At 36.0% G+C, this 23,500-nt stretch overlaps 3 protein-coding genes across 11 annotated transcripts; 2 read left to right on the top strand and 1 right to left on the bottom strand.

Moving 5' to 3' along the window:
- Positions 1 to 331: 331 nt before the first annotated feature.
- On the top strand, positions 332 to 4,273 carry LOC113706659 (B3 domain-containing protein Os01g0234100). Of its 6 annotated transcripts, none has more exons than XM_072062451.1 (8): positions 332 to 1,347; positions 1,555 to 1,635; positions 2,251 to 2,429; positions 2,557 to 2,652; positions 2,756 to 2,927; positions 3,021 to 3,233; positions 3,327 to 3,423; positions 3,539 to 4,273. In XM_072062451.1, exons 1-8 carry the CDS (start codon positions 1,345 to 1,347, stop codon positions 4,069 to 4,071), a joined length of 1,374 nt encoding a protein of 457 aa, XP_071918552.1. In that variant the 5' UTR covers positions 332 to 1,344; the 3' UTR covers positions 4,072 to 4,273. The 6 variants fall into 6 exon arrangements, with proteins under 6 accessions (XP_071918552.1, XP_071918553.1, XP_071918556.1 ...); XM_072062452.1 differs by having other exon boundaries at positions 333 to 1,347; positions 2,311 to 2,429; XM_072062455.1 differs by having other exon boundaries at positions 334 to 1,242; positions 2,276 to 2,429.
- A 1,920-nt stretch (positions 4,274 to 6,193) lies between these two features.
- Positions 6,194 to 12,605, top strand: LOC113707198 (aspartate aminotransferase, cytoplasmic). The gene is made up of 12 exons (XM_027229400.2): positions 6,194 to 6,522; positions 7,372 to 7,443; positions 7,793 to 7,854; positions 7,932 to 8,015; positions 8,759 to 8,858; positions 8,954 to 9,074; positions 10,012 to 10,175; positions 10,307 to 10,444; positions 10,617 to 10,738; positions 11,060 to 11,154; positions 11,782 to 11,902; positions 12,306 to 12,605. The coding sequence occupies exons 1-12, from the start codon at positions 6,238 to 6,240 to the stop codon at positions 12,388 to 12,390; spliced, it is 1,449 nt and encodes a 482-aa protein (XP_027085201.1). The 5' UTR covers positions 6,194 to 6,237; the 3' UTR covers positions 12,391 to 12,605.
- A 2,211-nt stretch (positions 12,606 to 14,816) lies between these two features.
- LOC113707303 (transcription factor MYB3R-1-like) lies at positions 14,817 to 23,174 on the bottom strand. Of its 4 annotated transcripts, XM_027229572.2 has the most exons (13): positions 22,891 to 23,174; positions 22,046 to 22,242; positions 21,508 to 21,562; positions 20,411 to 20,468; positions 19,949 to 20,043; positions 19,716 to 19,819; positions 18,855 to 18,983; positions 17,797 to 18,644; positions 17,012 to 17,721; positions 16,201 to 16,538; positions 15,972 to 16,086; positions 15,630 to 15,863; positions 14,817 to 15,304 (listed from the first exon to the last, which is right to left on the bottom strand). In XM_027229572.2, the coding sequence occupies exons 2-13, from the start codon at positions 22,120 to 22,122 to the stop codon at positions 15,179 to 15,181; spliced, it is 2,889 nt and encodes a 962-aa protein (XP_027085373.2). In that variant the 5' UTR covers positions 22,123 to 22,242; positions 22,891 to 23,174; the 3' UTR covers positions 14,817 to 15,178. The 4 variants fall into 4 exon arrangements, with proteins under 4 accessions (XP_027085373.2, XP_071919718.1, XP_027085372.2 ...); XM_072063617.1 differs by having other exon boundaries at positions 17,012 to 18,644; positions 22,046 to 22,341; XM_027229571.2 differs by having other exon boundaries at positions 17,012 to 18,644.
- Positions 23,175 to 23,500: the final 326 nt, after the last annotated feature.

Below are 23,500 nucleotides of genomic sequence, written 5' to 3'. Positions count from 1 at the left end.
CATCACTTTTTACTTTAAATCTATCACGTAACCCATACAAGGTCATTTTTTTAAAAACAAAAATGTTAGATCTTATTTGTAGTTAAACAAGCCATCTAATCCATATTCAGTTTTGTCTCTAAAAAAGTAAGATCTGACATGAACCATATTTATTTTTCTCCTAAAAAATGGGATCTGATCTAATTTATATTTATTTTTGTCACTAAAAATGTGGGATTCTGACATGTTTGTATATATAAAAAAAAAATAACTGTATATAGGTCACATGATGATTTTAGACTAAAAAATGATAAAAAGATTAGGTAGAGACCATATTTTTATAATTTGAATTTCTAAGGAACATAAAGTTAATATTTTAAAAGTGAGAAATGAAAAAAGTCATTTAACAAAATGTAAGAGTGATTTTGAATGATTTTCACTTTTGATAGATATAAAATAGGGAATGGATTTGACATAGGGAATGCAAATGCAATTTAAATCAAACACAAAATTGGCAATGAACTTATGAATCAAAATCAACAACCCCAAAATGACCAACATGAACATTCCTCTAAGCCATCGCGTCTCCATGCTAAAATTACAATTACTGGACAAGATTCTAATCCTAATATGGTATCCAATCTCCTCTTGTTGGAGCTATTTCTCGCCCTTTTGTCAGGTCCAAACTAAGCTTAAACAGGAAATCAAAATGAGGACCAAGATGCGATATCTTGATAATTTCATGACCAAGATACATCATTTAAACATAATGGACTAAAAAAGCAGTTGGTTAACAAACTACGAAGTGCAAATGTTGGGAACCTATGTGCAATTCTCTAAGGGGCAAAAAAAAAAAAAAAGATATGGATTACAACCTCAAAATTACAAATTCTAAAGGTTGTTCTATCATTCTTTTCTTAGGAATTTTTTGGAGCAAGACAAAATCAATTATTTTTATCTAGTAAGAGTGGAAACATAAGAACTCCCCCAAAATAAATATATTTACCAAATCAAGAAAATTATATTGGAAAAGCCCCTAAATCAACTCAGAAATGGTATTTGTTCCAAAAGAAAAAAGAAAAACTCAGAAAATGGTAGATATATTTAAAGCCCAGAATATATTCCCATATTTTAGGGATCATGTTCACATCTCCATAGATACATTCAATTTTCCATAGTAAATATCAACACTATCACTGTTCATCTCTATTTCCACGTTACCTTCTCCACCAATGCAGCTCTTCTACAGTTTCAAGTCAAACGGTAAGAAATCTTCTTCCCTAATCCCCTCCATCCAAACCCCCTGTCAAGAACCTGCCTTCAAATCATCTCTTCTAACAAAGAACACGTTTGAACACAAAGAGAATGGTTAGTGTCTTCTTGTGTTATTTTCAAGTATTGGGATTTTCTATCATATTTGAAAATCAAGAATATCGCAATTATTCCTTATTTGAGAACAAGGGCTTAATTTTCTGCTCTTTGAAAAAACAAAAAGAAACATCATGGCTTGTCTACTCATGGCTGCAAGAATTTTTTTTTTCTCACTTTTTTCTTCTTTTCTGACATCTAAAACAGGGGAAGTTGCCTGTGTCGGAGAAGAAACTTTTCCGGAAAAAGAAGGTGGCTGCTCAACATCCATTTAACCCCGTCAGAAGAGTACGCGAATTTTTTTCCTTATACCAATGGTTGTTTTTTTTTTTCCTTTAATTCAAGAAATCGAATTTCCTTATAGTATAATAAGGAAAAAGAGAGAGAGAGATCAGTTTACTTTGTAAATTTCTATTGCTAGTAGCTGAAACTAGACACGATTACCGACAGAACACTAACATTATACATTGGAAAACTATAAGAAAGAGACTTTAAACTTCAAATGTTTGTTGTAATTTATCATCCAACCATTAGTCATAATGAATATAAGTCCTCACCACAGTCCTCCATAAGGTTACCCAGATGATCACTTCTCAACTGTGACTAATTCGGATTTCTGATCAGTCATAGCAAATTAGGTTTGATGTTGAAACTTGAAAGTATGATTTTATACTGATAATTGTCCATAACCCTTTTATCATCTACTAATAATTGGGAACATTGTTATTGATCAGACGAAGGATACGAAAATTATTGCCTTATACCGATAACCCTTTTAAAAAATTTGCGGTGGGAATTGGTAAACTTCATTTGTTGCAAAAATGTACCCTTATTTTTTTTGTTCTTGTTGAGATCCAGAATTATGTGAACGTTGTAAATTTTAACTTTCACGGCCTTGATTAGGCTCCTTGTCTTGTTTCTCATAAAGTTAAACCTTCGATGGGCAAATATGTGTTTGTGAAGCCTACACGAAAAAGGATTACTTGCATGCAGAAGGAAAATACTATCAACAAGAAGCCCAAAAGAGAAAGTTGTCCTCCTATGAAGGTAAAAATTGAAGTTGACGAGATGCGGATAACATGGTAATTAGTCACAAATGTTTGTATCATTTCTTGAAAAATTATTCTAGTACTTGTTCTTAACTGTGATCATGGAGGTACTGAATTATTTCTGATTTATTATGCTTCTTTTTTTGTGTAAATTTTTTAGCTATGATGAAATGATGGAGAAAAATGTTGAGTCTTCACATGCGGGTAGTGACAAAACCAAATCCTCTCCCCAGGAAAACAGGAAGCAGATAATGTGGTTAGTGGTAAATTGACAAAATATATTATTAGTTGCTAATAAATGTGATCACGGAAATTTCAATTATTATATGATATATTATGCTTCCCTTACCATTTTCTAGCTATAGCAAAAATGTGGAGACAAGTAGTGATTCTTCAATGGCTGGTTCTGATAAAGCAAAGTCCACCGCCCTGTTGGACAGAGCAAATGAATTTGTAGCAAAGTTGCCATCAGATGATCCTAACTTTGTGAAGCTGATGCTTCCATCACAAGTTAGTGGCGGATTTTGGTTGGTAAGATTAATCATATGTACCCAATTTAAGTGCTCTTTGGGCTTTGAATTAAGTTCATCCTGGCTCAAACTTAATGGTAGTATTTGCTTTCAGCAATGGCCTAAGGATTTCTGCCAAAAACACATGCCCAAGAAAGATGAATACATTGTTTTGTTGGACGAGAATGAAAAAGAATATGACATCAAATATCTTGCACAGAAGAGTGGATTGAGTGGAGGATGGAGAGGTTTCTCCATTAAACACCAATTATCTAAAGGAGATGTGCTAATTTTCCAATTGGTCGACTCTAACAAATTTAAATTTAAGGTAACATATTCAAACCAATACTTGTATCACATTGTCTCTTTTTGGATTGATTTGCAGTTTACTCATTTTGATTGGTATTATGTTCTTGTATAGGTTCATATTTTCAAAGCTAAAGGAGGCTCAAGAAAACTTGAAAGGGACAATGGCCTTTTGAACTCAGAAGGCAAAGTTGCATCAGAAATTGCTAAGGGTATATGTGCTGTCCCAAGCTTTGTTGTTTTTCGTGTACATTTTTGCTTGATGCTATGTTTTCCACCTATAAAGAATCGACCACTGCTAATCATTTGTAATTATATCATTTGAAGATGTGAAGGAAACTGAGAGTTTCAACATTCTTTGGAATGGTGAAGTCATAGACTCAGAGATATCCGAGCATGTTCGAAGCCAATACTATCAATTGTGCTGCAGTCAAAAATCAGGTCTTCATGATGGTCTTGTCAAATGCATAGATAAGAAGTTGGCTGCTGGCATAATATCTGAAACCGTAAAGATTGCTGATGCCATTAGAGCTGCCGAGATTACTACCACCTCGTGCAATGATGTCCAACGTTGGGACCAAACTCTCAAGGGCTTCGAAGGAATGGGCATGAATGTTGCATTTCTACGTGCAGCTATAAAGAACATACTGGACTCCATCCAGCGCAAACAACAGGAGAAGATTAAACGAAAGACAAATGAAAGAGCTCAAGCTGAGAAGGAGATGAGAAATCTTGAAACCCAACTTGCGAATGTGAAAAAGAAGATCAGAGTTCTGGATGATGAAATCAATAATGTTCTTAGAGCACAAAATGAAAAGCACGAGCACTCGTTCAAGGAAGCTGCTAGTGCTCCCTCATGAATGTTGCTATCATGATATAAAAATTGATACTCGTGAGTTCTGATACAAAAGACTAGCTTGGATGGATGAGATTGGAATATGTTATTCGAATCGCTGTTTAATGACTGCTGATTCAAGCCTGAATGTATCTTCTGGTATAAAAAAGTTAAAAGGCAAGCAATTGGTATGTTTATCTATAATACCTTACATCTCAATTGGCTTATTCAGTTTCCTTTGTCCTGAGGTCACAAGTTCGCCTGCGTTTCTCCTCGATCCCGAAGTCTCTTCTCTCTCTTAAAATAGTTCTCAAACCAAAATCAGATCAAGAAACCCTAAAAACAGCAACACTGAGGACAAATTTACAAATCACTGGCCTCCCCATTATCTATTTTTCTATAAATTAGTAACAATTAAAGAAGAAGAAATTTTTCTACTTGGTCTGATGTACCTTATCCTTTTGTCAAGTTACCTACATATATAGTATAGTATGCCATTCCTCAATTCCTCAGCAAGCGTGCCATGCAATCAGCTAGCCTTCCGTCACCGTCTACAAAGCTCTTAAAAGTAAAGGTCCACATATACCCTTGCAGGAACACAGAATGAGACCATTAAATTAAGATGTACACATGGGCGTGTGTGGGATAATTTCATAAACCTCCCCTAGAGTTTGTAACAATTGCAGTCATCTCCTTTGAGGTTTAAAAAATTGCGCTTACCTCCTGTGGTGTTATGAAAGGACGAAAATAGTCTTGACAACTCTACAAATCCTAAATGAAAAGTGGGTGTAAAGGAAAAATAAATCCACATATTGCAAATATTTTTTTAACCAATAACTTTATACTCATCTAACTTAGTACGTTATATTCAATTCCTAAGTCATTTAAATGGATTTCTTACTTAGTTTTATAAATAACCCACTAATAGGGGATGCATTTGTAAAAATAGTTTCTTGATCACAACTTACTTAGCAAAGGAAAAAAGGAAATCCAAACATTAAAAAATGATGCCTTGAAATAAGGCCTAAATTTTGCTACAAAGAACTACTTTAAAAATTTTCACTTAGCAAGTAATACTGACATTTGATTTCTTTTGTCATTTAATTTTTTTTTCCTAATCAAATAAGGGCAATATAGGATATTCATTAAACTTTTTGTGCTTACATCACCATTTGTTATCAAAACATATTTTTGTAGAAAAGGTTTATGTAATTTTTCAAATCTTAAGAAAGGTAGCTATAATCGTTATAAGCCTCAGGGAGGTTTCTAAAATTATCCCCTTAATATTAAGGGGATACAAAGGGAATTCCAAATTAATTGCCCCTGTCCGCCCCCCATGGATCTGTTATTGCACAGATATCTAAATTTATTTTAACAATATGAAATAATTGTTACCAAAGAAAAAACATATCTCTTTGAGGTTTTACTTCTCAGAATGATTCCATACGGACATGTACACGATAAGTTTGGCTGTGCAGCTAATTAATCACCTTCTCTAGCCTCCGATATAAGTGTAGGTCCCCCTTTCAAGTAAGCGGTGGTTGAGTTTTCTCTGAGTTCTTTTTGACACTTTTCAGATTCAGTTCTCCTCCTTTTAATATAGAATAAAATGAAAGTGGGCCTATCATGTTAAAAAAAAAAAAAAAAAAAGACTTTCAATGTCTTTAATCCTACGGCAGAAAATAATACTCCCTCCGTCCCACTTTGATAGTCCTGTATTTCTTTTTTATCTGTCCAAAATTATAATTCACTTTTCAATTGAAAAATATAATTATATTTTAATTTTTCTAAAATACCCTTATTCAATATAAGTAGTTGTTACTATAAATCTACCTCATTTACGGTCAATTCAAGTTTTCATAAAGTTATACCATATTTAATGTGAGTGTATTTTAGAAAAATAGCAATCTAAATTTATTTTTTCAATAAAATTAACTACTTTTTCTTAAATTGTATGAAAAAGAAACAGGACCATTAAAATGAGACGGAGGAGTACTGCTGACAACCCCAGGAGTGTGGTCCCCAGTCCAAAAGACAAGTACTCCACGTCATTTCATCACACAAGATTAAATCAAAATTGGAGACCGTCACTTGCCACGTCACCTCAGACGACGTTGCTTTCTTGAACAACTAAACTAAGGCACCGTCACCGTTGCTCAACAGTTAAACCAGAAAAAGAAGGCGCAAAAGTATGCCCAAAAAAAGCAAAAGAAAGAAAAAAAGGAAAAAAAAAAAAACAAAAAGGCATTCCCAGCAAAAGTTTTCGTTCACCGATATGAATGCTGATCAGTTATTGAACAACTCTTCTTCTTCTTCTTCTACCGATCGGAGGCTGAGGATTCTTGCCAAGCACCTCCAATCAACTTCATCATCAGCCATGGAGAGCAATACTGTTGTCTCTGCTTCACCAACTTCTGCTGCTGGTAGCTCTGTTTTTGCCCATATTGTTCAGGCCCCTGAAGATCCCATTCTTGGGGTACTTTTTCTCTTTACGTTCTTTTTTTTTTCGTGATATAATAAATAGGTGGATAAAACACTGAAAATACTTGTAGTATTATTTGGGATTACTAAATTTCTTGGTAGTTGAGGAAATCCCAGTTGGGAAAACATGGAAAAGATCGTGGCTTTGAATTCTGTATCAGGGTCTTTATAGAGATTGTGTTATGTTTGTGTTACCTGATATGTTATAGAAATGGAATTTTTTTTATGGGTGTTCTTTATCTTTATATCAGCAAAATTGTGAGGGAAATGATGGAAAAGAAAAAGATTGCACTGTTATAGTGTTTGAATTTGTTATATTTCTCTGTAGTTGTTGATATTGAATTTGGACTTCTGGTAGAGGTTTAATTACAACCTAGAAAGTACAGATGTTTAAAAAAAATTTTAACTTGGATGTGGAAATTTTCTCAATCTCTTTTTCTGTTCTATTCAGTTCTGCAGTCTCTGCAGTTTAACATGTGTTTAAGCCTTTTAGCATATTATCATGCTTGGTAAAAGTGGAGTAACACTCCAAAAAGAAAACTTTGGGGTTATTTGCAACTTCGTAGCGCATAAATTCTAGGTTATGCAAGTTGAACACTTTCTAGTTCACCCTAGTTATTTAAATTAGCACAAACTAGCTGCTTATCATTTGGTATTTTCCGCTGTTTTTTTAAAAGTTCTTGGTTTATAAGATTCAATAAAACCTGGAGAAGGGTAAAGAGAAGAAGAGAAGAATTCTTATATGCAGTGCTACATGGTTTGCTGGTGCAATTGTGTTTTCTTGCTATAAGTTTTAGATTTTGGAAGTATTATTATCTGAAAGTTTTCATATCTTTGTAATTAGGTAACTGTTGCATACAACAAAGATCCAAGCCCTGTGAAGTTGAACTTGGGTGTAGGAGCTTACCGAACTGAGGTGAGATCTCTTTTGGTTACGCTGTTGTTGCTTGATTCTTATGTAGTACCGGGAATTGAAAAGACTTTGGATCCAAGTAGTGTAGACCCTGATCTCCCTTAGCATTTTGTATTAGCAATCATATTTTTCATCTTAACTACCAAAAATAGTGATTATTATTATATTTGCACTTACACACCCACTACCCGAAATGCATACTAGGAGATTTTGTTGGGTAGACGCCATGTAGATTTTTATGATGTGGCGTGTAATTGAATGGTTATTGTTGCTAAAATGCCATTGTGAGCCAGCTGTGTAGAATCTCCTTGTCATAGCCGCGATCCTAATCTTATTTTGATGTCTTCAACAGGAAGGGAAACCTCTCGTTCTGAATGTTGTTAGACAGGCAGAACAGCTACTAGTTAATGACAGGTGTGATGTATGATATTTCTGGAAGTCAATTGGTTTATTCATTTAAAGAAGGTAATTGAGAACTAAATCATGTGCAGCTCTCGTGTTAAGGAATATCTGCCAATTGTGGGGCTGGCAGACTTCAATAAACTGAGTGCCAAGCTCATTCTCGGTGCTGACAGGTAAATCATCAAATGGTAAATTAAATAAACTCTTGAACTTTGGGTTTCTGATCTTCTATTTTGGCCACTTAACTCCCATAATGTTCTTTCTGGATGAATAATTCGAATTTGTTCTCAATTTTAACCACCATTTCAAGTTAGAATTGCGAAAAAATCCAATTCTTCTGAAATGGTGAATTAGAGTCGAGACTCTTTTCCTTTATAGTGGATGTGAAGACAGGTGGGTTGGTCTGTTTGGTTGTCTTAATGATTGGAAGTATAGTAGTTTGTACCATTCTATAGATTATTGGAAAACTCATGTAGTAGTATCTTTTATAGTTCATTATGAAGCTTTGTGGCAATGACTATGTATATGAACTTTAATGCCTAAATTTAATGTCAATGATTGGCCAAGAACTCGTGCAGATAAGCAGGAAGTAATTTGAATTTGTGCATTGGCATCTTGGAAAACTAATGCATATCTGGTAGACAGAAATCTGTAAATGATCAATCCAACAGACGTGTTCTGTTAAAAGATGTTTAGAGAGGAGAAACTTTAAGTTTTTCTCGTGAGCTAGTCTTAGTTGATACCTGTGTTGGAAGGGCATTGTGTCTGATGAACCTTTAAAAAAAATGTGCCTTTTAGAATTGGTTGAGTATATGATGTTACAAACTACATAGAATCTTATTTTGCATGATTTCTGCTATTTAAGTCCATACTGTGGTTGAACATCATTTCTGACTTTTTTCTTGCTTGAAAACAGCCCTGCTGTTCAAGATAACAGGGTTACTACTGTCCAGTGCTTGTCTGGAACAGGATCACTGAGGGTTGGAGCTGAGTTTTTGGCACGACATTATCATGAAGTAAAGTGCTAAAATTTTCTACTTTTCCATAACAAAAACAGTCTAGTTATTCTCTACTGTTCTTTTTTACCGGCATTATTGTGATTTCATTGCAGCGGACCATATACATTCCTGTTCCAACATGGGGAAACCACCCAAAAGTTTTCACTCTGGCAGGTTTAGCTGTGAAAAGTTACCGGTATTATGATCCAACTACCCGTGGACTCAACTTTCAAGGTTCAGATATGTGTTTGATGTAACTGAATGATTTAGTTTGATTTGGCATATGTTTTAGAACAGCTGACAAAAGATAATAGCTAATGGGGAAGTGAACTCTTACTGGCTCAAAATGGTCTTTTGTGAGTTAAAAATGTGAAAGTATTGGGAAATTGTGATTTATTTTCTGCTGGTAATGTTTTCACATGGAGAATAAAAATGTACCATTTGGATAAACAGTGCTGCACCTTTCATAGAAAACAACTATTCCCCTCTTACTTTCTTTGTTCTGTTAAACGACTGATTCCTCAAGGCAAAATTCCATGGTCTACACCATCTCATGAAGAGCCCTGCTTTTGGTAAACTATTTAAAGTGTTGTATCATTGTGGCTGAATGAAAGAATCAACTTTCACAGCTCTGTCAGATTTTCTGTTTAACATTTAAAATAATTTCTTCTACTTAGAAAATTTCTTATGTGAGAATGCTTCTAGTTACTTCTTCGCCTTGTCATATTTGCAGAGGAAAAGCATCTCATTTAAGAAGATTATAATCTAGTGAGCTACAGGATGCTGTTCTTCTATTTTCTCCATTTTGGGCTTTTGTTGAGCGATTAAGAACAGGAAATTTGTCGATAAAACACCAACTTTGTTGATACACGCTATGACCAATTAATAATGTATTGTTCCTGTTAATTTGAAGTTTGAAGGAGGAGGAACAATGAAATAGATTTAAAACATGTGGACAAGAAGGCTGTTTTTGATTAGATGCAGGGATAGCCATAACCATGTAAGATAGAGAGTTAGGATTCATGTAAACTAGTTGAAATTCTCTGAGGACAGCATCATAGTGCTGAGTTTGCTGATAATAAACCCATGAAACATGTACCACTTTTCATACCTGTATTTGCATCTGCCTCCTTGTTCAAAAGTTTAAAGTATCCTTTTTGTTAACTAATAGGGTTGTTGGAAGACCTTCAATCTGCTCCATCAGGGGCTATTGTACTTCTGCATGCATGTGCTCATAATCCAACTGGTGTGGATCCTACTCCTCAGCAATGGGAACAAATCAGACAATTGATGAGATCTAAAGCACTCTTACCTTTCTTTGATAGTGCTTATCAGGTTGGCTATATCTCGTGCCTAAACGTAAAATCATATTAGACACACAAGTTCATGACATTGGTGTCCAAAAAAGGTGTTTTGTTAGGCATCATTTGTAATTGTCTGAAATGTATACGTGTTGAACATTTCAGGGTTTCGCAAGTGGAAGCCTGGATGCAGATGCACAATCTGTTCGTATGTTTGTTGCTGATGGCGGTGAATGCCTGGTAGCTCAAAGTTATGCAAAGAACATGGGCCTTTATGGTGAACGTGTTGGTGCACTGAGCATTGTAAGTCTGATCTGACTTTGCATTGGAAGTGTATTTCCTTTGATTGCTAGAACATAATGGCTATAGATCCTAGTGCGAGTTCAAAGTATCATTCTTTTTCTAAAATTAGCACATCATCCATCTGTATTGTTAGATTCCTGTACGTGACTGCTTAAAATATGAAAATCTACAGGTGTGCCGGGCAGCCGATGTGGCAAGCAGAGTTGAGAGCCAGTTAAAATTGGTGATTAGGCCAATGTATTCAAACCCCCCAATACATGGTGCATCTATTGTGGCAACAATACTCAAGGACAGGTAGCATATTGTTTGTATGCATCTGGTCTACTCTATGACAGGCTAATATGGATCAATTAGAAGCAAAAAGTGCTTAATAATTTAATGTCTCACCAATCAGAAATATTTCTTGGAAATAATTATTATTATGGTAGGGTAATTGTTTGATATGCATTTAGCATTCTCTTATACTAGGGAAAGCATGCATTTGTTAGATGCAGGCCATTAAGGTACTGATTAGTCCCGTGTCTTACCAACTTAAAAGATTTCCTGGAGAAAGTTTTTACTTTTGTATGAAAATTCCTCTAGATATTTCTCAAAGGCTCAGTTTTATGATTGCAGAAACATGTTCCATGAGTGGACGCTAGAGCTGAAAGCAATGGCAGACCGCATTATCAGCATGCGCCAGCAATTATTTGATGCTTTACGTGCTAGAGGTAAATATATTATATTTGCTTGGTAGTGCCTTGGTTTGCCCTTTTATATCTTGCTGCCAATTGCATTCTATACATTTCTCTCCTTACTTTAGATTTTCTCTTCCTACCTATGATTTGTTTACTGCTCTGGTTCAAAGATTTAGGCGTATAACCTTATTTAATGTGTCACTAATAAATCTAGATTTCTAAAGAGGAGAAAAAATGTTATACAAATAGATGGAAGTTGTTATTGTAACAAATAATATCTGAGTTTTTAGTGGATGATCGTAATCTACAACCTCTTTGTCTGCCCCTGACATATACAGTGTTTGAATCTGTTTGTGAAGACAATGACGGAATGCAGCTCGTCAATGCAAACATCTGATACAGTCTGCATTCTTTCATTTGCAACTATTGCATGCATTTTCTTGAAACTGGTTTTTCAAGAATTTTAGCTTTTTGTCTGGTGCATTTGGAATGGCTTTAAAAACAATGCTGCCTACTGTATTAGCAGACTGGGGGCTTTTCTCCAATTCTATAAAATTTTCCAGGAGATTTGTTTGTCTTTACACTTGTTTGAGTTATGATATAGATTATTTGCATTCTTCAATGAAAAGATGCATAACTATGCATTACCTTACTTCGCAGGAACCCCTGGTGACTGGAGTCACATTATCAAGCAAATTGGAATGTTCACCTTCACTGGACTTAACTCCGAGCAGGTCACCTTCATGAGGAAAGAATACCACATTTACATGACATCTGACGGGTAACAATCTCACTTTTGGGACTCAAAACATATTCCTTCTAGTACCTGAAAAAGTAGAAGAGTGAAAGTAAAAGTTCAAAACTTCTCTCATGGGAAAAGAACAATGCCATCCCATGGCATGTTTTGTTCTATGTAAGCATTTCATTATTTATAAACATGTTTAAGGTCATTCAGACAGGTAGATCTTTTTAGCTTCCCTTCTTATTTTGCTAATTCCTTGTCAAACAAGGAGTTATTGAAGGTTAAACCATAGTTTTTAGCAACATTCTGCTCAACCTCTAATGATATTTCTTGCTTTTCATTGACATTTCATTTGTGCTTCTTCGATCTTTGAGACATCGACTTAGTCTCGTTAGGCAGTCTAGATCTTCATCTCGTAACATCGCATTTCTTGACTGTGCAGGCGAATTAGCATGGCTGGTCTGAGCTCAAGAACAGTTCCACATCTTACAGATGCAATACATGCTGCAGTTACAAAAGTTGCCTGAAAGAGTGGTTACCATCCGTCTATATTGAGCATCCTTCCCCTTAAGTTACCATGTAAACCCCATTTTGTTGTAATAATAATAACCCCAAGAACGTCAGAAATTAAAGAGTAATAGTCTGACTCAGTTTTTGATTAAGAAAAAAAAAAGTCTTCAGTATTCATAACTCAAACCGATTTTTGGGCGATAAAATTGCAATGGCATAGTTGTTTTCTTGATGTGCAGCTTCTGTGGTGTTTGTTTGCTTACCATATTCAGTGAAAGTTTCAACCAGATGAAAATCCCTGGAAAACAATCTGGCAAAGAGAATTAAGTACATGCTTGGAAAGTGACTGGACATGTAGCGTCTTTTAACACGTTCCATATTTGGTCTCAAGCCCTTTCTTGGGGACTGAAATTGCGGCCTATACTTCAGCTAGATTTTCTAGCAAATTGAAGCAGGGATGATATTTCTCGAATGGCTCCTTCCGGATGAAAGTTAAATTTTTTTCTCATCATCTGGATGAAAGATAAAAACTTTTTCTCATTTTCTTTTTGGGTTACTTATAATCAATATTGGTGTTTTACATTTACTAGAAATTCTTTAGCAAATTCAAGCAGAGATCTTCAGATATCTCGAATGGCTACATATGAATCAAAGCTAGTATTTTTTACATTTACTAGATCAGCAAAATTCCATTGGATTGATTGCAGCTGTAATTTATAAACGTTACAGTCGGACAAGTTCAAGAATTTAGGAAAACAAGAACCCCCCCCCCCCCCCTCCAGACCCCACAAAAATAAAACCCCCATAACAAATTCTATGATTAAGCTTTCCTAGATCTTTCACCTTCTTGAATGTGCAACATAGCCATAGACCATATTGCACTGAAAGTCCAACAATTTCGAAGAAATTAACTTTCCACCAAAGTTGGCAGCTTCAAGTCCTCTACAGGTTGGTCCCTTGCTTAGGATGACGTCATGTTGCAATGGCCAAAGGGGATCTTTTTTGTTCTCTTTTCTTTTGTGTTGTGTGAAAGCCTCGCCTGTTTTCTCCGTCGACATAAAATTAGCCTTTACAAAGCATTTATAAATAATGCGTCGAGTCTCCAGGAATATTTTGTACCTCTCTTGCTAGTCATAATATACAGTGTAATTTTCACAAAACATTCTTAAATGAGTTGCGTGTCAAATTTTGCCAAACAATGACTAACATTATTTTTCTATCTTTTAAAAAACTTGTTTCTACAAGATTCATCTAGTATCTATATGTCGCATCTATATGTCACAAGGGTAGTATATAACTTGAATTCATCATTTATAATTTTAATTAATCCTATCTACTTTACATATTACAATCAAATGAAATGGCATCTGAGGCCAATTTTTTCCTATCACAGAAGTTGACGAAGATCTTTGTGCTGCTGTTTTCTTAAGAGTATGACTGAGCTTGTTATTTGACTGTTTTTCTACACAAGTCCATCTCAACTTAAGAAACTTCTTTTCATTAGTTTTATTTTTAAAGACAAACATAATATAATATAACTGACAGTTTTAATCACAACTTCTTTTGCTAAAGAGAGTAAGCTCTAGCAAATCCTTTTACTTCCCTTTGTGGATCTTGGTGTTTGCCTTTCACGTATTTATAAAGAATCATTTTCCATTTTTGTTTTTTAAGCATGCTATTTAATTAAACTCCAACTGTTACTATAATTAATTACTCCCTCCGTCCCGAAAATTGACAACTTATTATCAACAAGTGTCTAATTTTTTAAGAATTCATCAGCACTTTCTATTTTGCCCTTCATTTGAACACAAAAAGATGGATAATAGATGGAAAAAACATGACAGCGGAGTCCATATATTTATTGGTTCACATGACTTATTCTAGCTAGAATTAGAGCGTGAAAACACAAAAAGACAATCATTTAAAAATGGTTAGTAGTGCGTGCATCTCAATCAACGGAACAACAAAGTTGCAAGTTTTGGTAGAAGACTTTTTGGATACTTTTTAGTCAGGTGAGACAGGGGTAAGCTTTGGAAATTATTGATAAAGTACACAATCATTTGTGGCAAGTGACAAACATTTTGGAACAAACCAAAATGAAAAATATGACATTTTTAATGGGACAGAGGGAATATAAAGATTGTGTCTAGCAAAAAAAAGGGGGAAAAAAAATGGGTGATATTTACTGATGCGTGGCAATGTTAGGCTTTTCTAACTGGAGTTAGAAACCGAACCAACACTTGGACAGAGGCAAGCAGCCACGTTAGGATTTGTTTCAACCGCTGCAAATATGGCAAGGGACACAATGGACAAGGCAATATAAGGACAGACAATTTGTAGCTGAAACCTGACATTACCACAGGCAGACAAGCCCCAAAATAGAACTGGAAAAGACAAAGCAATATCTGTTTGTTGTCCCTATTCAAGATGAAGTTTGTCCATATAACTCAAGTGCAAGCATTGTTTATTGGACGCCAAAGAACATTCTTTAACAATTGATTTCACAAAATACATTAATCTTAACAAGATATGGTTCTAGGAACTATATAGAATGGTAGAATCACGACTGTGTACATCTTTCAACTTTATACACCAGCAAGCACTGCTGTAACAACCTGCCAGCTGCTGCTGCTGCTACCTGCAACCTTTCAACAGATACAAAGAGGACTTGAGAATATAATGGCTATCGACAATTTCCCAGTTTCTGCTCCTTTTCCAGGTGTCTCACAGCACTAAAATCAAGAGCTCTCCACTCTGTCAGCAAATGCCACTATACACTTCTGCAGGAACCTGCAAGTGCTACCATTACCTGCAACCTTTCAACAGATACGAAGAGGGACTTGAGAAGCTAACGCCTGTTGACAATTTCCCAGTCTCCACTCCTTTTCCAGGTGTCCCACATTCACTAAAATCGAGTGTTCGGCACTCCGTCTGCAAATGCCAGTGTATACAATATAAGCTTTTGAAATGGACAAATAACAGTGTACTATCCATGCTCCTGTTGAATCTAGAGGCTGCATGCAGTAAAGACAAGTGTGCTTCTTGTATCTGACCAAAATGTAATAGAGAATACCAAGACAGCTGAAGCAGTAATCTGAAGATGGATTATACAGAGCAGAGGCTCCAGCTTAGGATAGTTTTATTTTGTGGTGGAGTGGACAAAAAACTCAAAAGTTGGTAGATGCTTTCAACTTTCTTAAACCACACCTTTTTTTTAAGGGATAATTTCATCAGCAATATTGGAATTTAACCATACCATGACATTTGATCCCACGGTTGAATGATGCTCCTGTTGACATTTCAAAAGGTCGTTCTGCTGTTTATCAGCATTCAGGATTTTGCTGCTTTTTTTCAGTATGGTTTCAGGAGTTTCATCCCCCAAAACTTCCTGTGCATTTGCAAATGCTGAAGCAGTATGCTCACTCAACTGCTTCATCAACCCAAGAGCATCGTAGCTTCTGTCGCCAGGGCTCATAAGATACTCAATATCCTGTAATACTTCAGCCATCAAGACCAAACTCAAAAAAAAAAGGGAAAGAAACAGCTAAAAGCACCCACTCAAAGGTGCAAAACAACTATCTCTCAGAATGTTTAGTACCTCAATTGTGATGTCTGTATCAACTCTTGGGCCTGGCAGAAAAGTATTAAAGAACCACGGGGACTTCCAGGCAGAAGGAGATTCTATACTTCTTCTAAAAGGTGTTTCTCCAAATCTACAAGGAAAAAAAAAAAGAAAACAAAATTACTAATCAGGTGCAGCTAATTGTACAGAAGGCTAATAAAAGAAACTAAAGTGATTCAGAAGTAAAAAGCTGCAGTCACTGTACATGCTAATGTTTTCAACACCACAAATGTTCCCTGAAGTTTCAACCTTCTTCCCCATCGGGGTTGATGAGGAAGCTAATTGCATTGATGCAGTGGTGACCACATTAAGACCATCCTTCTTTCCAGATATCCGAGGTGAACAAACAATAGACAAACATCGAGTCTCTGATGAAGCTGCTCCTTTGTGCAATCCAGCATCTAGTCTTCCAGAGTACTTGTTACCACATGCTTTAGCACTCAGACCAAATGCTTTATCACTTGTTGTTCCACATCGGTCAGGAGAGAAGAATAAAGTATCGTTCATGTCATGTTCAACAAGGACACCAGACGGCTGGTTCATCTGAATAACATGAAAAGAAAAAAGGGGTAAAAAGAGGACAAAGGAAATAAAATTAAGAAAAAATTAAAAGTTATGTATAAAGAATAATTAAGTCAATTCCTGAATATGGCACATCAACTAGAATATATGCGCTATTTCCTAAAACCAGCTAGCCTGAAAAGAAGGGGTTCATCTGAAACCAATTTTAACAAGAGTTTAATTTGAAGGTTAAGAGTACAAATGGTGACTGACCACCCCTTGACTGTAATCATTTGTCTAACAAACTAAAGATCCAAATTTTTACAATCTGCTAAATGCTATATTAGATAAGGGTCAAAATTAGGTGGGTGTCATTTTCAGCCTACACTAATGGAACCAACTCACCTGAAAGAAATGTTACAAAACTTAGAAAGAACTCAATTCTCACAGTTTCAATAAGTGCATGTGATTTTGTTAAGACTTTTACTATCTATTGCACCAGTCTGTTGCCTCACCTTGTCTAGGGGAAAATTAGCATTGGTATGTTTCTCCAAAACTATATTTGCCGAAGATGGAGAATCAACCTTTACATCCTCTTTGTCTCCCTCTGTGGTAGCAGGAACTAAGTTTTCTTTATCCTCAGTTAACAACATTTCACAATTGCTTCCTTGGTTTGTTGGAGAAAGCATCGACTGGTTTTCATTCTGGGTTTCATCAAACATAACATCTAGTCGAGAAAAGTCTCTGGTCAAGGTAGAGAATGACTCCTGATTTACATCGCTTTCCAGCTTCTTCTCACACCTCTTTTCTGACAAGGGTGACACCAAATCACGATGCCGCTTCTTCAATATGGATGGTGTGCACGTGAATGTTTTCGCTGCACTTCTGAGAACAGCATCTGGACTATCATCCCCTGATGGTGAATCCCACAACCTAAATGGAGTAAGACAATTCACAGAAGACATCATGAGCTGGCGGATACCAAGAGGGCTGTACTCCTGCTGCATATCATTACCAGACTGAATGAGATCACAACTAAAGAATGGGACATCCAGGCTTGGAAAACGTGGGGGTTCATAAAACAAAGCGCCTGAATCCTTCTGTTCATCAGATATGATAGGGTGTTCTTCCACAGGTGGAGAAGTCTGAATGTCCTTTGGTGGTGTTAAGCCAAAATCATTAACAGGAACAAGTTTTGCAGAATCCTTTCCCTCCACTGGTTGAACTAGCATCCCAAATTCAGTATGATTATTAGTAGAACCACCAGAGTCATTGCAATAGATAAAGCCATCATATCTACCTGTAACACACTCCTTTTCTGAGTTTCCGACTGAAGAATCATTGAAGAGATTTGGATCAATATTGAATATAAGTGATCCATCGTCAGAAGGCAGTTGTGAAGGTACTGAAAATGGTTCCCCAAATGAAGTTCCCAGCACATCAGATTGCAAAGGGTTGCAGGATTGAGAAGGGAAAGTTACATGATAGCTTGATGTTTGGTATAGCAGAGAATCTGTTGCTTCATTAACTGGACTACTTTCAGGGGCAAAAGAACCATCATTTCTGACTTCAGGGTACACAATCCTAGAACATCCAACTTCAGTGGTTAAGAATTGATCTGGTTTATCGGAACCCAAGACCATGTTTACCATGGAAGTGGAATTACTTAAACCCATAGAACTTTGGAGCGGAAAGTTAACTAATTCATGGATAAACTGCCCGGATGAAGATAGCATAAATTGTCCAGAAGCTTCCTGCCCTAAATCCAATGAAGACATGTCCGGCAATTCATTCTGGGTAAGTTGCCAATCTTTCCCTATGGAAGGATCCCAGTCTTGCAAATTATGTTCAAAGCAGTCTTCTCTAGCATAGACATTTGTGTTGGCCATCTCACTTGTAGAGCTTGAACATCCAACAGCAGTAGAACCCTGACTACACTGTGAAACATCCTCCATTTCTCCACCATCTCGGGGAACACTATCATCTTCACTGCTCTGCTGTGTCTTTGAAGAAGCAGCAGCTGCGGATTGATTTGGATGAATGGCATTTGGCAGGCCTTGGAACTGTGCAAGCAATCCTGATGCCAAATAGGAGTCCAACTTCTTTTTCACTGAGCTATTCCAGTGATTCTTAATTGCATTGTCTGTCCTGATAATCATAGAGACATAGTCCCAAAATCAGTAAGGTCAAACTCAATGTAAACTCATGCAAACAAAACAAATTCAAGATCATAAAACCCAAGATGGATTAGATACAAGGTAAAGCATCGAATTCCGCAATAACATCCAGAAAGGCTACTGAAATGCATATTTCCCCCTCCCCCTCCCTCTCCCCCTCCCTCTAAGTAAAAGAAAGTACCTTCCAGGCAAGAACTTTGTCAGCTCTGCCCACTTGTTTCCATAGATTTGATGAGCACGAATAAGAGCCAGTTCCTCATCTTGTGTCCAAGCTTCTTTATTGATCCCAGGATTAAGATGATTGTGCCATCTAATTATCAAATAAAATGAAAAGAAGAGAATAAACTATGTAAATAGAAGAAATTAGAAGCACCTTCTTAGAGACTCATATAGACTAATCAAATTACTATCAGTAAATATGGTCCCCAAACTGAAAAGATGACTTGACAGCCACCACATTATTTGAAATTATCTTCTTAGAGACTTAAATAGACTGATCAAATTACTAAAAGCAAAACTAGTAGTTCAAACAGGAAAGGTGGTAAAGTAGCCAATCCACAGTTCTAAGAAAGATGATCCACATTAATCACATAAAAAGTACTTCAATGTAATGAGAAAGCAACATTCAGGTTATCACAAAACTGAATCCTTGTGTCAATATTTTGCCTTTAAAAATAAGTTATACTGAACCAGAAATGAGAAAATTTTGCATAGCCTCCAAAAGGACAATTCAATGAAAAAAATGACACAGGCTGGAGAGGATAATGAAATAGTTTTATCATAAGAACCCAAAAGACTGCCATAAATTTGTCTGGATACAGCTTCTTCCATAAATGCGTAGCCAGCAACATCAAATTTTTCCCATTTTGAAGACATACAAAATTGAAGGAAACATGATGAGACATGGTAATCAAGATGAAAAGGCAAAAGCAGCTTCCTCGCTTTTAACTTAGTTTAACTCTAGAAAGACATAAAGCATTCCACAAAGCAGAAATTCTGGTAAAGTAAGAAGTAACCTAATATATATTTGCAGCTAGCTAACCTTTCCCGACACTGCTTTCCTATTCGTCCAGGTAAATGTTGTGCAATGGTGGACCATTTTTTTGGCCCATACTTGTTCACTAACTCAATAATTATTTCATCTTCCTGCATTTAGAGAAACGGTTACTTGACAATCATAAACTTTTAAAACTGACAGAATGTTGATGAATAACATGGATTTTAGACAGTTAACAAACCCAACTTTCCAAGGAAGCAAAAATAACAGCATCTTACTTCTTTAGACCATGGACCTTTAACAAGTTCAGGATTGAGAACCTTCTGCCACCTGTGCAAACACTGCACATCTGTCCGATCCTTGAAACATTCCGCTGCATAAAGCAAAGCTTCATTCTTAACATGTTTCCCACTTTCCCTGATAAAATACTATCTAAAAGGTTTTTCTACATTCCTTGTGCAGATTATATTCTATTATGTAAAAGGTTAAAAAGTGTTGATGAAGGAATAGGTAATAGAAAATTAATTTAGAATTTTAACTTGTCAATAAGAGATCAATAATCATTTCTCTTTTTCTTTACAATATCCTAGATTATCCTGCTCTATCAAATATTTCCCAATGCATACCCACTAAATCTAATGGGATAGCGGATAGGAAAAGATGCAACACCTTATACATACTTCTTTTGCTTTTTAGGCACTAGGCATCTAGGCGCATATAATTTACAGGAAACAATGTACCTATCTTTTTCCAGTTTTTCCCTTTGAAACGTTGTACAGCTTGTCTCAATATCTCGTCCTGCAGGTAAAAATGTTGTTAAGAAAATACATCAATCAAAGCCCAGACTTGGTTAATGGTTACAGCATTGCTAGTTTCCACTGAGAGTTGACAAAAAGCAAAGCTATTCATGCCAATATGCATTTAGAGTGGGTGGTTGGAAGGGTGGGCGCATAAATAGGAGCAAGAATGATAAGAATAATAAATCTGCAAGGGATGCTTCTTGCAGGTGACTTTAACAACAATCTCAATGCTTGCCACACATAAAGTCACAAGTGGCGAGGCTCTGAAAAAGCTAAACACTTCAAAGCATAAATAAGAAAATGTTTTTGGCTCTCTCTTTCGAGCAAGTCAAGGAAGGCTGACGCTTGAGCCTCTCCCCGAGAGACCCTCACTCTTTCTGGGATATTCTTTTTAAGCCCACAAAGGTTCAGAAAGAGACCAAATGAAGCAAAAGCAAAAGCTCAAACAAGAAAAGGCGCCCTTAATAATCCCCAGGAGGTAGAGCAAAAGCTTTGCCTTATCGGTGGGGAGCCCATTTTAGTATACTAAGTGCTATATCGTGCATACAGGAAGCCAATCTTAAGACATAAAATGGCTCTCAGATATTTTCAATAACAAGCTACTAATCAAACCGTCCTTAGAAAAACTTGGCAGTTTCTGATAGTGGAAAAAAGAGAACATAATTGAAGAAATCAGAGGAGAAAAATAACTTCAATTATGCAGCCTAGGTGTTCATTCATCAATCAGAACAGAAAAAATGAGCAAAGAATAGAAGGAAGAATTACAGTGACAAAGTGAAAACTGTCAAAAATATGCTCCAGGCATGCAATTATTAGATATTCAGAAATAGAGCACACTGAAGAGGTAAACTTCATCAAACTTGTTAGTAATCCACAATGATTAAGGTTTTGATCGCATTGATTAAACTAGCAACTTGAAGCTGCAAATGAGGGACTTACGCCATCTTTAATATAAGAAATCTTCTAGAAACAAGGGTCCAGAAAGTTACCAAGACTGATCCTACATAACTAATGTATGAAAGAAAATGAATGTTTACCTCTTCTGGAGTCCATTGTCCCCTTGTGGAGCGCCTTGTAGGACCACTGGTCCTCCTATAAAATGTTGCACATTGTTACAAGTACCATTCAGTAGCATCAGACCATAATGAAACTGCATTCTATAGTTCTCTATCATACAAACTTATGCAGTAACACATTGTAAGAGCAAACAATAGAAGTGGTAAAAAGAAGTGAAATAAAATTAGAATTCTGTGCAAGACCAAAAGTTCAAAAGCAAAATACAGAGAATGAGTATAGAATTTCTTATGCACTTTGATGAAGACATAACTAATCACCAACATGAACACCAAGTATATGAATATGGAAACTTGACTACCAATAAAAATTGCTATCTAAGGTCCACTAATTTCCAGACATGACTACAGACTTTGGCAAGAAAACATAAATGAACTCCTCTTTTTTTTTTTGGTCAACATAAATGAACTCCTTAGTTATATCAAACTAACTAGCAAACTTGAAAGGCCAAATCTAATTCAATTAAAAAATCTGATGTTTCAAAAAATTTAAAGAGGTTACCCATGTGCAGGTCGAACTCTAGGTAGACTATCACTTCCTCCGTCTGAACGAGTGGTGCTTGTCCTATCACTTTCCATAGTTGATTGACAAAGGCGCAAATCTGCATATCCCAATTCCCACACGTCTGCAATAGTCCCCAGACTGTCTCCCCCAATGCATTATAGGTCACCCAAAGACTTTGCAGGATAAATCAGAGGCTAAATCATGTTCATGAATCATAAGTCAGAACCGAACCCAAAAAAGAGGCAGAGAAAAGGTATGGAAATGATATCCTAAAAGTTTCCTCCTTCTAATAACTGCAGTAAAAAGCCAACAACACGAGTTACAGTTAAACAAACTACATCAGAATCAGCAAACAAATAAATTTTTAAAAAAAAAGATGTGTTGCTTTCTAAAAATTTCACAATGCTTGATTATTCACTAGATATCCCATCATAATGAAAATTTCCATTAAACAAAATTCAGAAATTTTGACTCTTCACAAACATTAATTTGAATTTGATTAAAGATGTTCATCTTCTCCAAACAGAATTCAACTATTTAAAAAAAATAGGGTTTAATAAATGAAAAACCATACAAGAAATTCAAACCACAGATTTTCAGAATTCGAGCTTTACTTCAGATTCTTAGCTAAAATCACCAGTATTTTGGATTGCAGCTACGAATTCAAGCAATTAATGAACTAAAACAAGAAATTTTCATCAAATCAAAAGCTATGAACCAAACGCAACATTAAGGGAAAAAAAAGGTAAAAATTCAAATTCTCAAAAACCCCCATTAATTCAATTCCGCTAATATTGAGCAACCACAGAAAAGGAAAGAAATTTCCCAAAACAAAAACTTACCGAAATCAGAAAATTAAATCGAACCTTGCAGAAACCCAGAATCCCGAATGATCCAATCAAATCAACGCGCATCGCAGATCTCAAAATTGTTGCTATCTACGTACATACAGCTGTATGTATAGGTGTGGAGAAAAACGGATTGAGAAGAAGAGATCTATGAGGGGAGGCGAAGGGGTTAAAGAGAGAAAGTGAGGGGGAGAGAGTGAAGGGTTTTAGACAGAGAAAATGGGGAAAAAACGGTCCGGAGAATTCAAATGTGGAAGGGGCGGAGTCGGGACGGGAGGAGTTTTAAGCCCTATGGGTTAAATGACCGGCTGACGATGGCTGCCTTGACGGATGAGATTTGGCCACGTGGAGTTGATGGGAGGTTTATTTTAGGAATATTTTTGAATTTTTGAGAGAGCCAACGTTAAAGTTTTGACTTTTTGACAATTTTTTGAGCTGCCCCGTTTGGTTTTATCAGCAGACAGGAGTACCAACGTTTGGTCTGGTTTATGAGACCACGGACCGGTGATTTACCATGTTTAATTGATGGAAACTTATAAGGAATTGAAGAATGTCTTTTTTTTTTTTTTTCTTTTGTTTGGTTTTCCACGAATCATGGAACCTA

Source organism: Coffea arabica, chromosome 8c, assembly GCF_036785885.1.
Source record: "Coffea arabica cultivar ET-39 chromosome 8c, Coffea Arabica ET-39 HiFi, whole genome shotgun sequence".
Taxonomy (NCBI): Eukaryota; Viridiplantae; Streptophyta; class Magnoliopsida; order Gentianales; family Rubiaceae; genus Coffea; species Coffea arabica.
This window is presented reverse-complemented; position numbering and strand designations above follow the sequence as displayed.

Coding starts and splice junctions, on each gene's coding strand:
- LOC113706659 (XM_072062451.1), top strand. Junction 2,653..2,755: donor AACAGGAAGCAGATAATGTG/GTTAGTGGTAAA, acceptor ACCATTTTCTAG/CTATAGCAAAAATGTGGAGA. Junction 3,234..3,326: donor CTAACAAATTTAAATTTAAG/GTAACATATTCA, acceptor GTTCTTGTATAG/GTTCATATTTTCAAAGCTAA.
- LOC113707198 (XM_027229400.2), top strand. CDS start 6,238: ATGCCCAAAAAAAGCAAAAGAAAGAAAAAAAGGAAAAAAAAAAAAACA. Junction 7,444..7,792: donor TAGGAGCTTACCGAACTGAG/GTGAGATCTCTT, acceptor TGTCTTCAACAG/GAAGGGAAACCTCTCGTTCT. Junction 9,075..10,011: donor CCGTGGACTCAACTTTCAAG/GTTCAGATATGT, acceptor GTTAACTAATAG/GGTTGTTGGAAGACCTTCAA.
- LOC113707303 (XM_072063617.1), bottom strand. CDS start 22,122: ATGGAAAGTGATAGGACAAGCACCACTCGTTCAGACGGAGGAAGTGAT. Junction 18,645..18,854: donor ACAAAGTTCTTGCCTGGAAG/GTACTTTCTTTT, acceptor TATGATTATCAG/GACAGACAATGCAATTAAGA. Junction 16,539..17,011: donor CTAATTTTCCCCTAGACAAG/GTGAGGCAACAG, acceptor CATGTTATTCAG/ATGAACCAGCCGTCTGGTGT.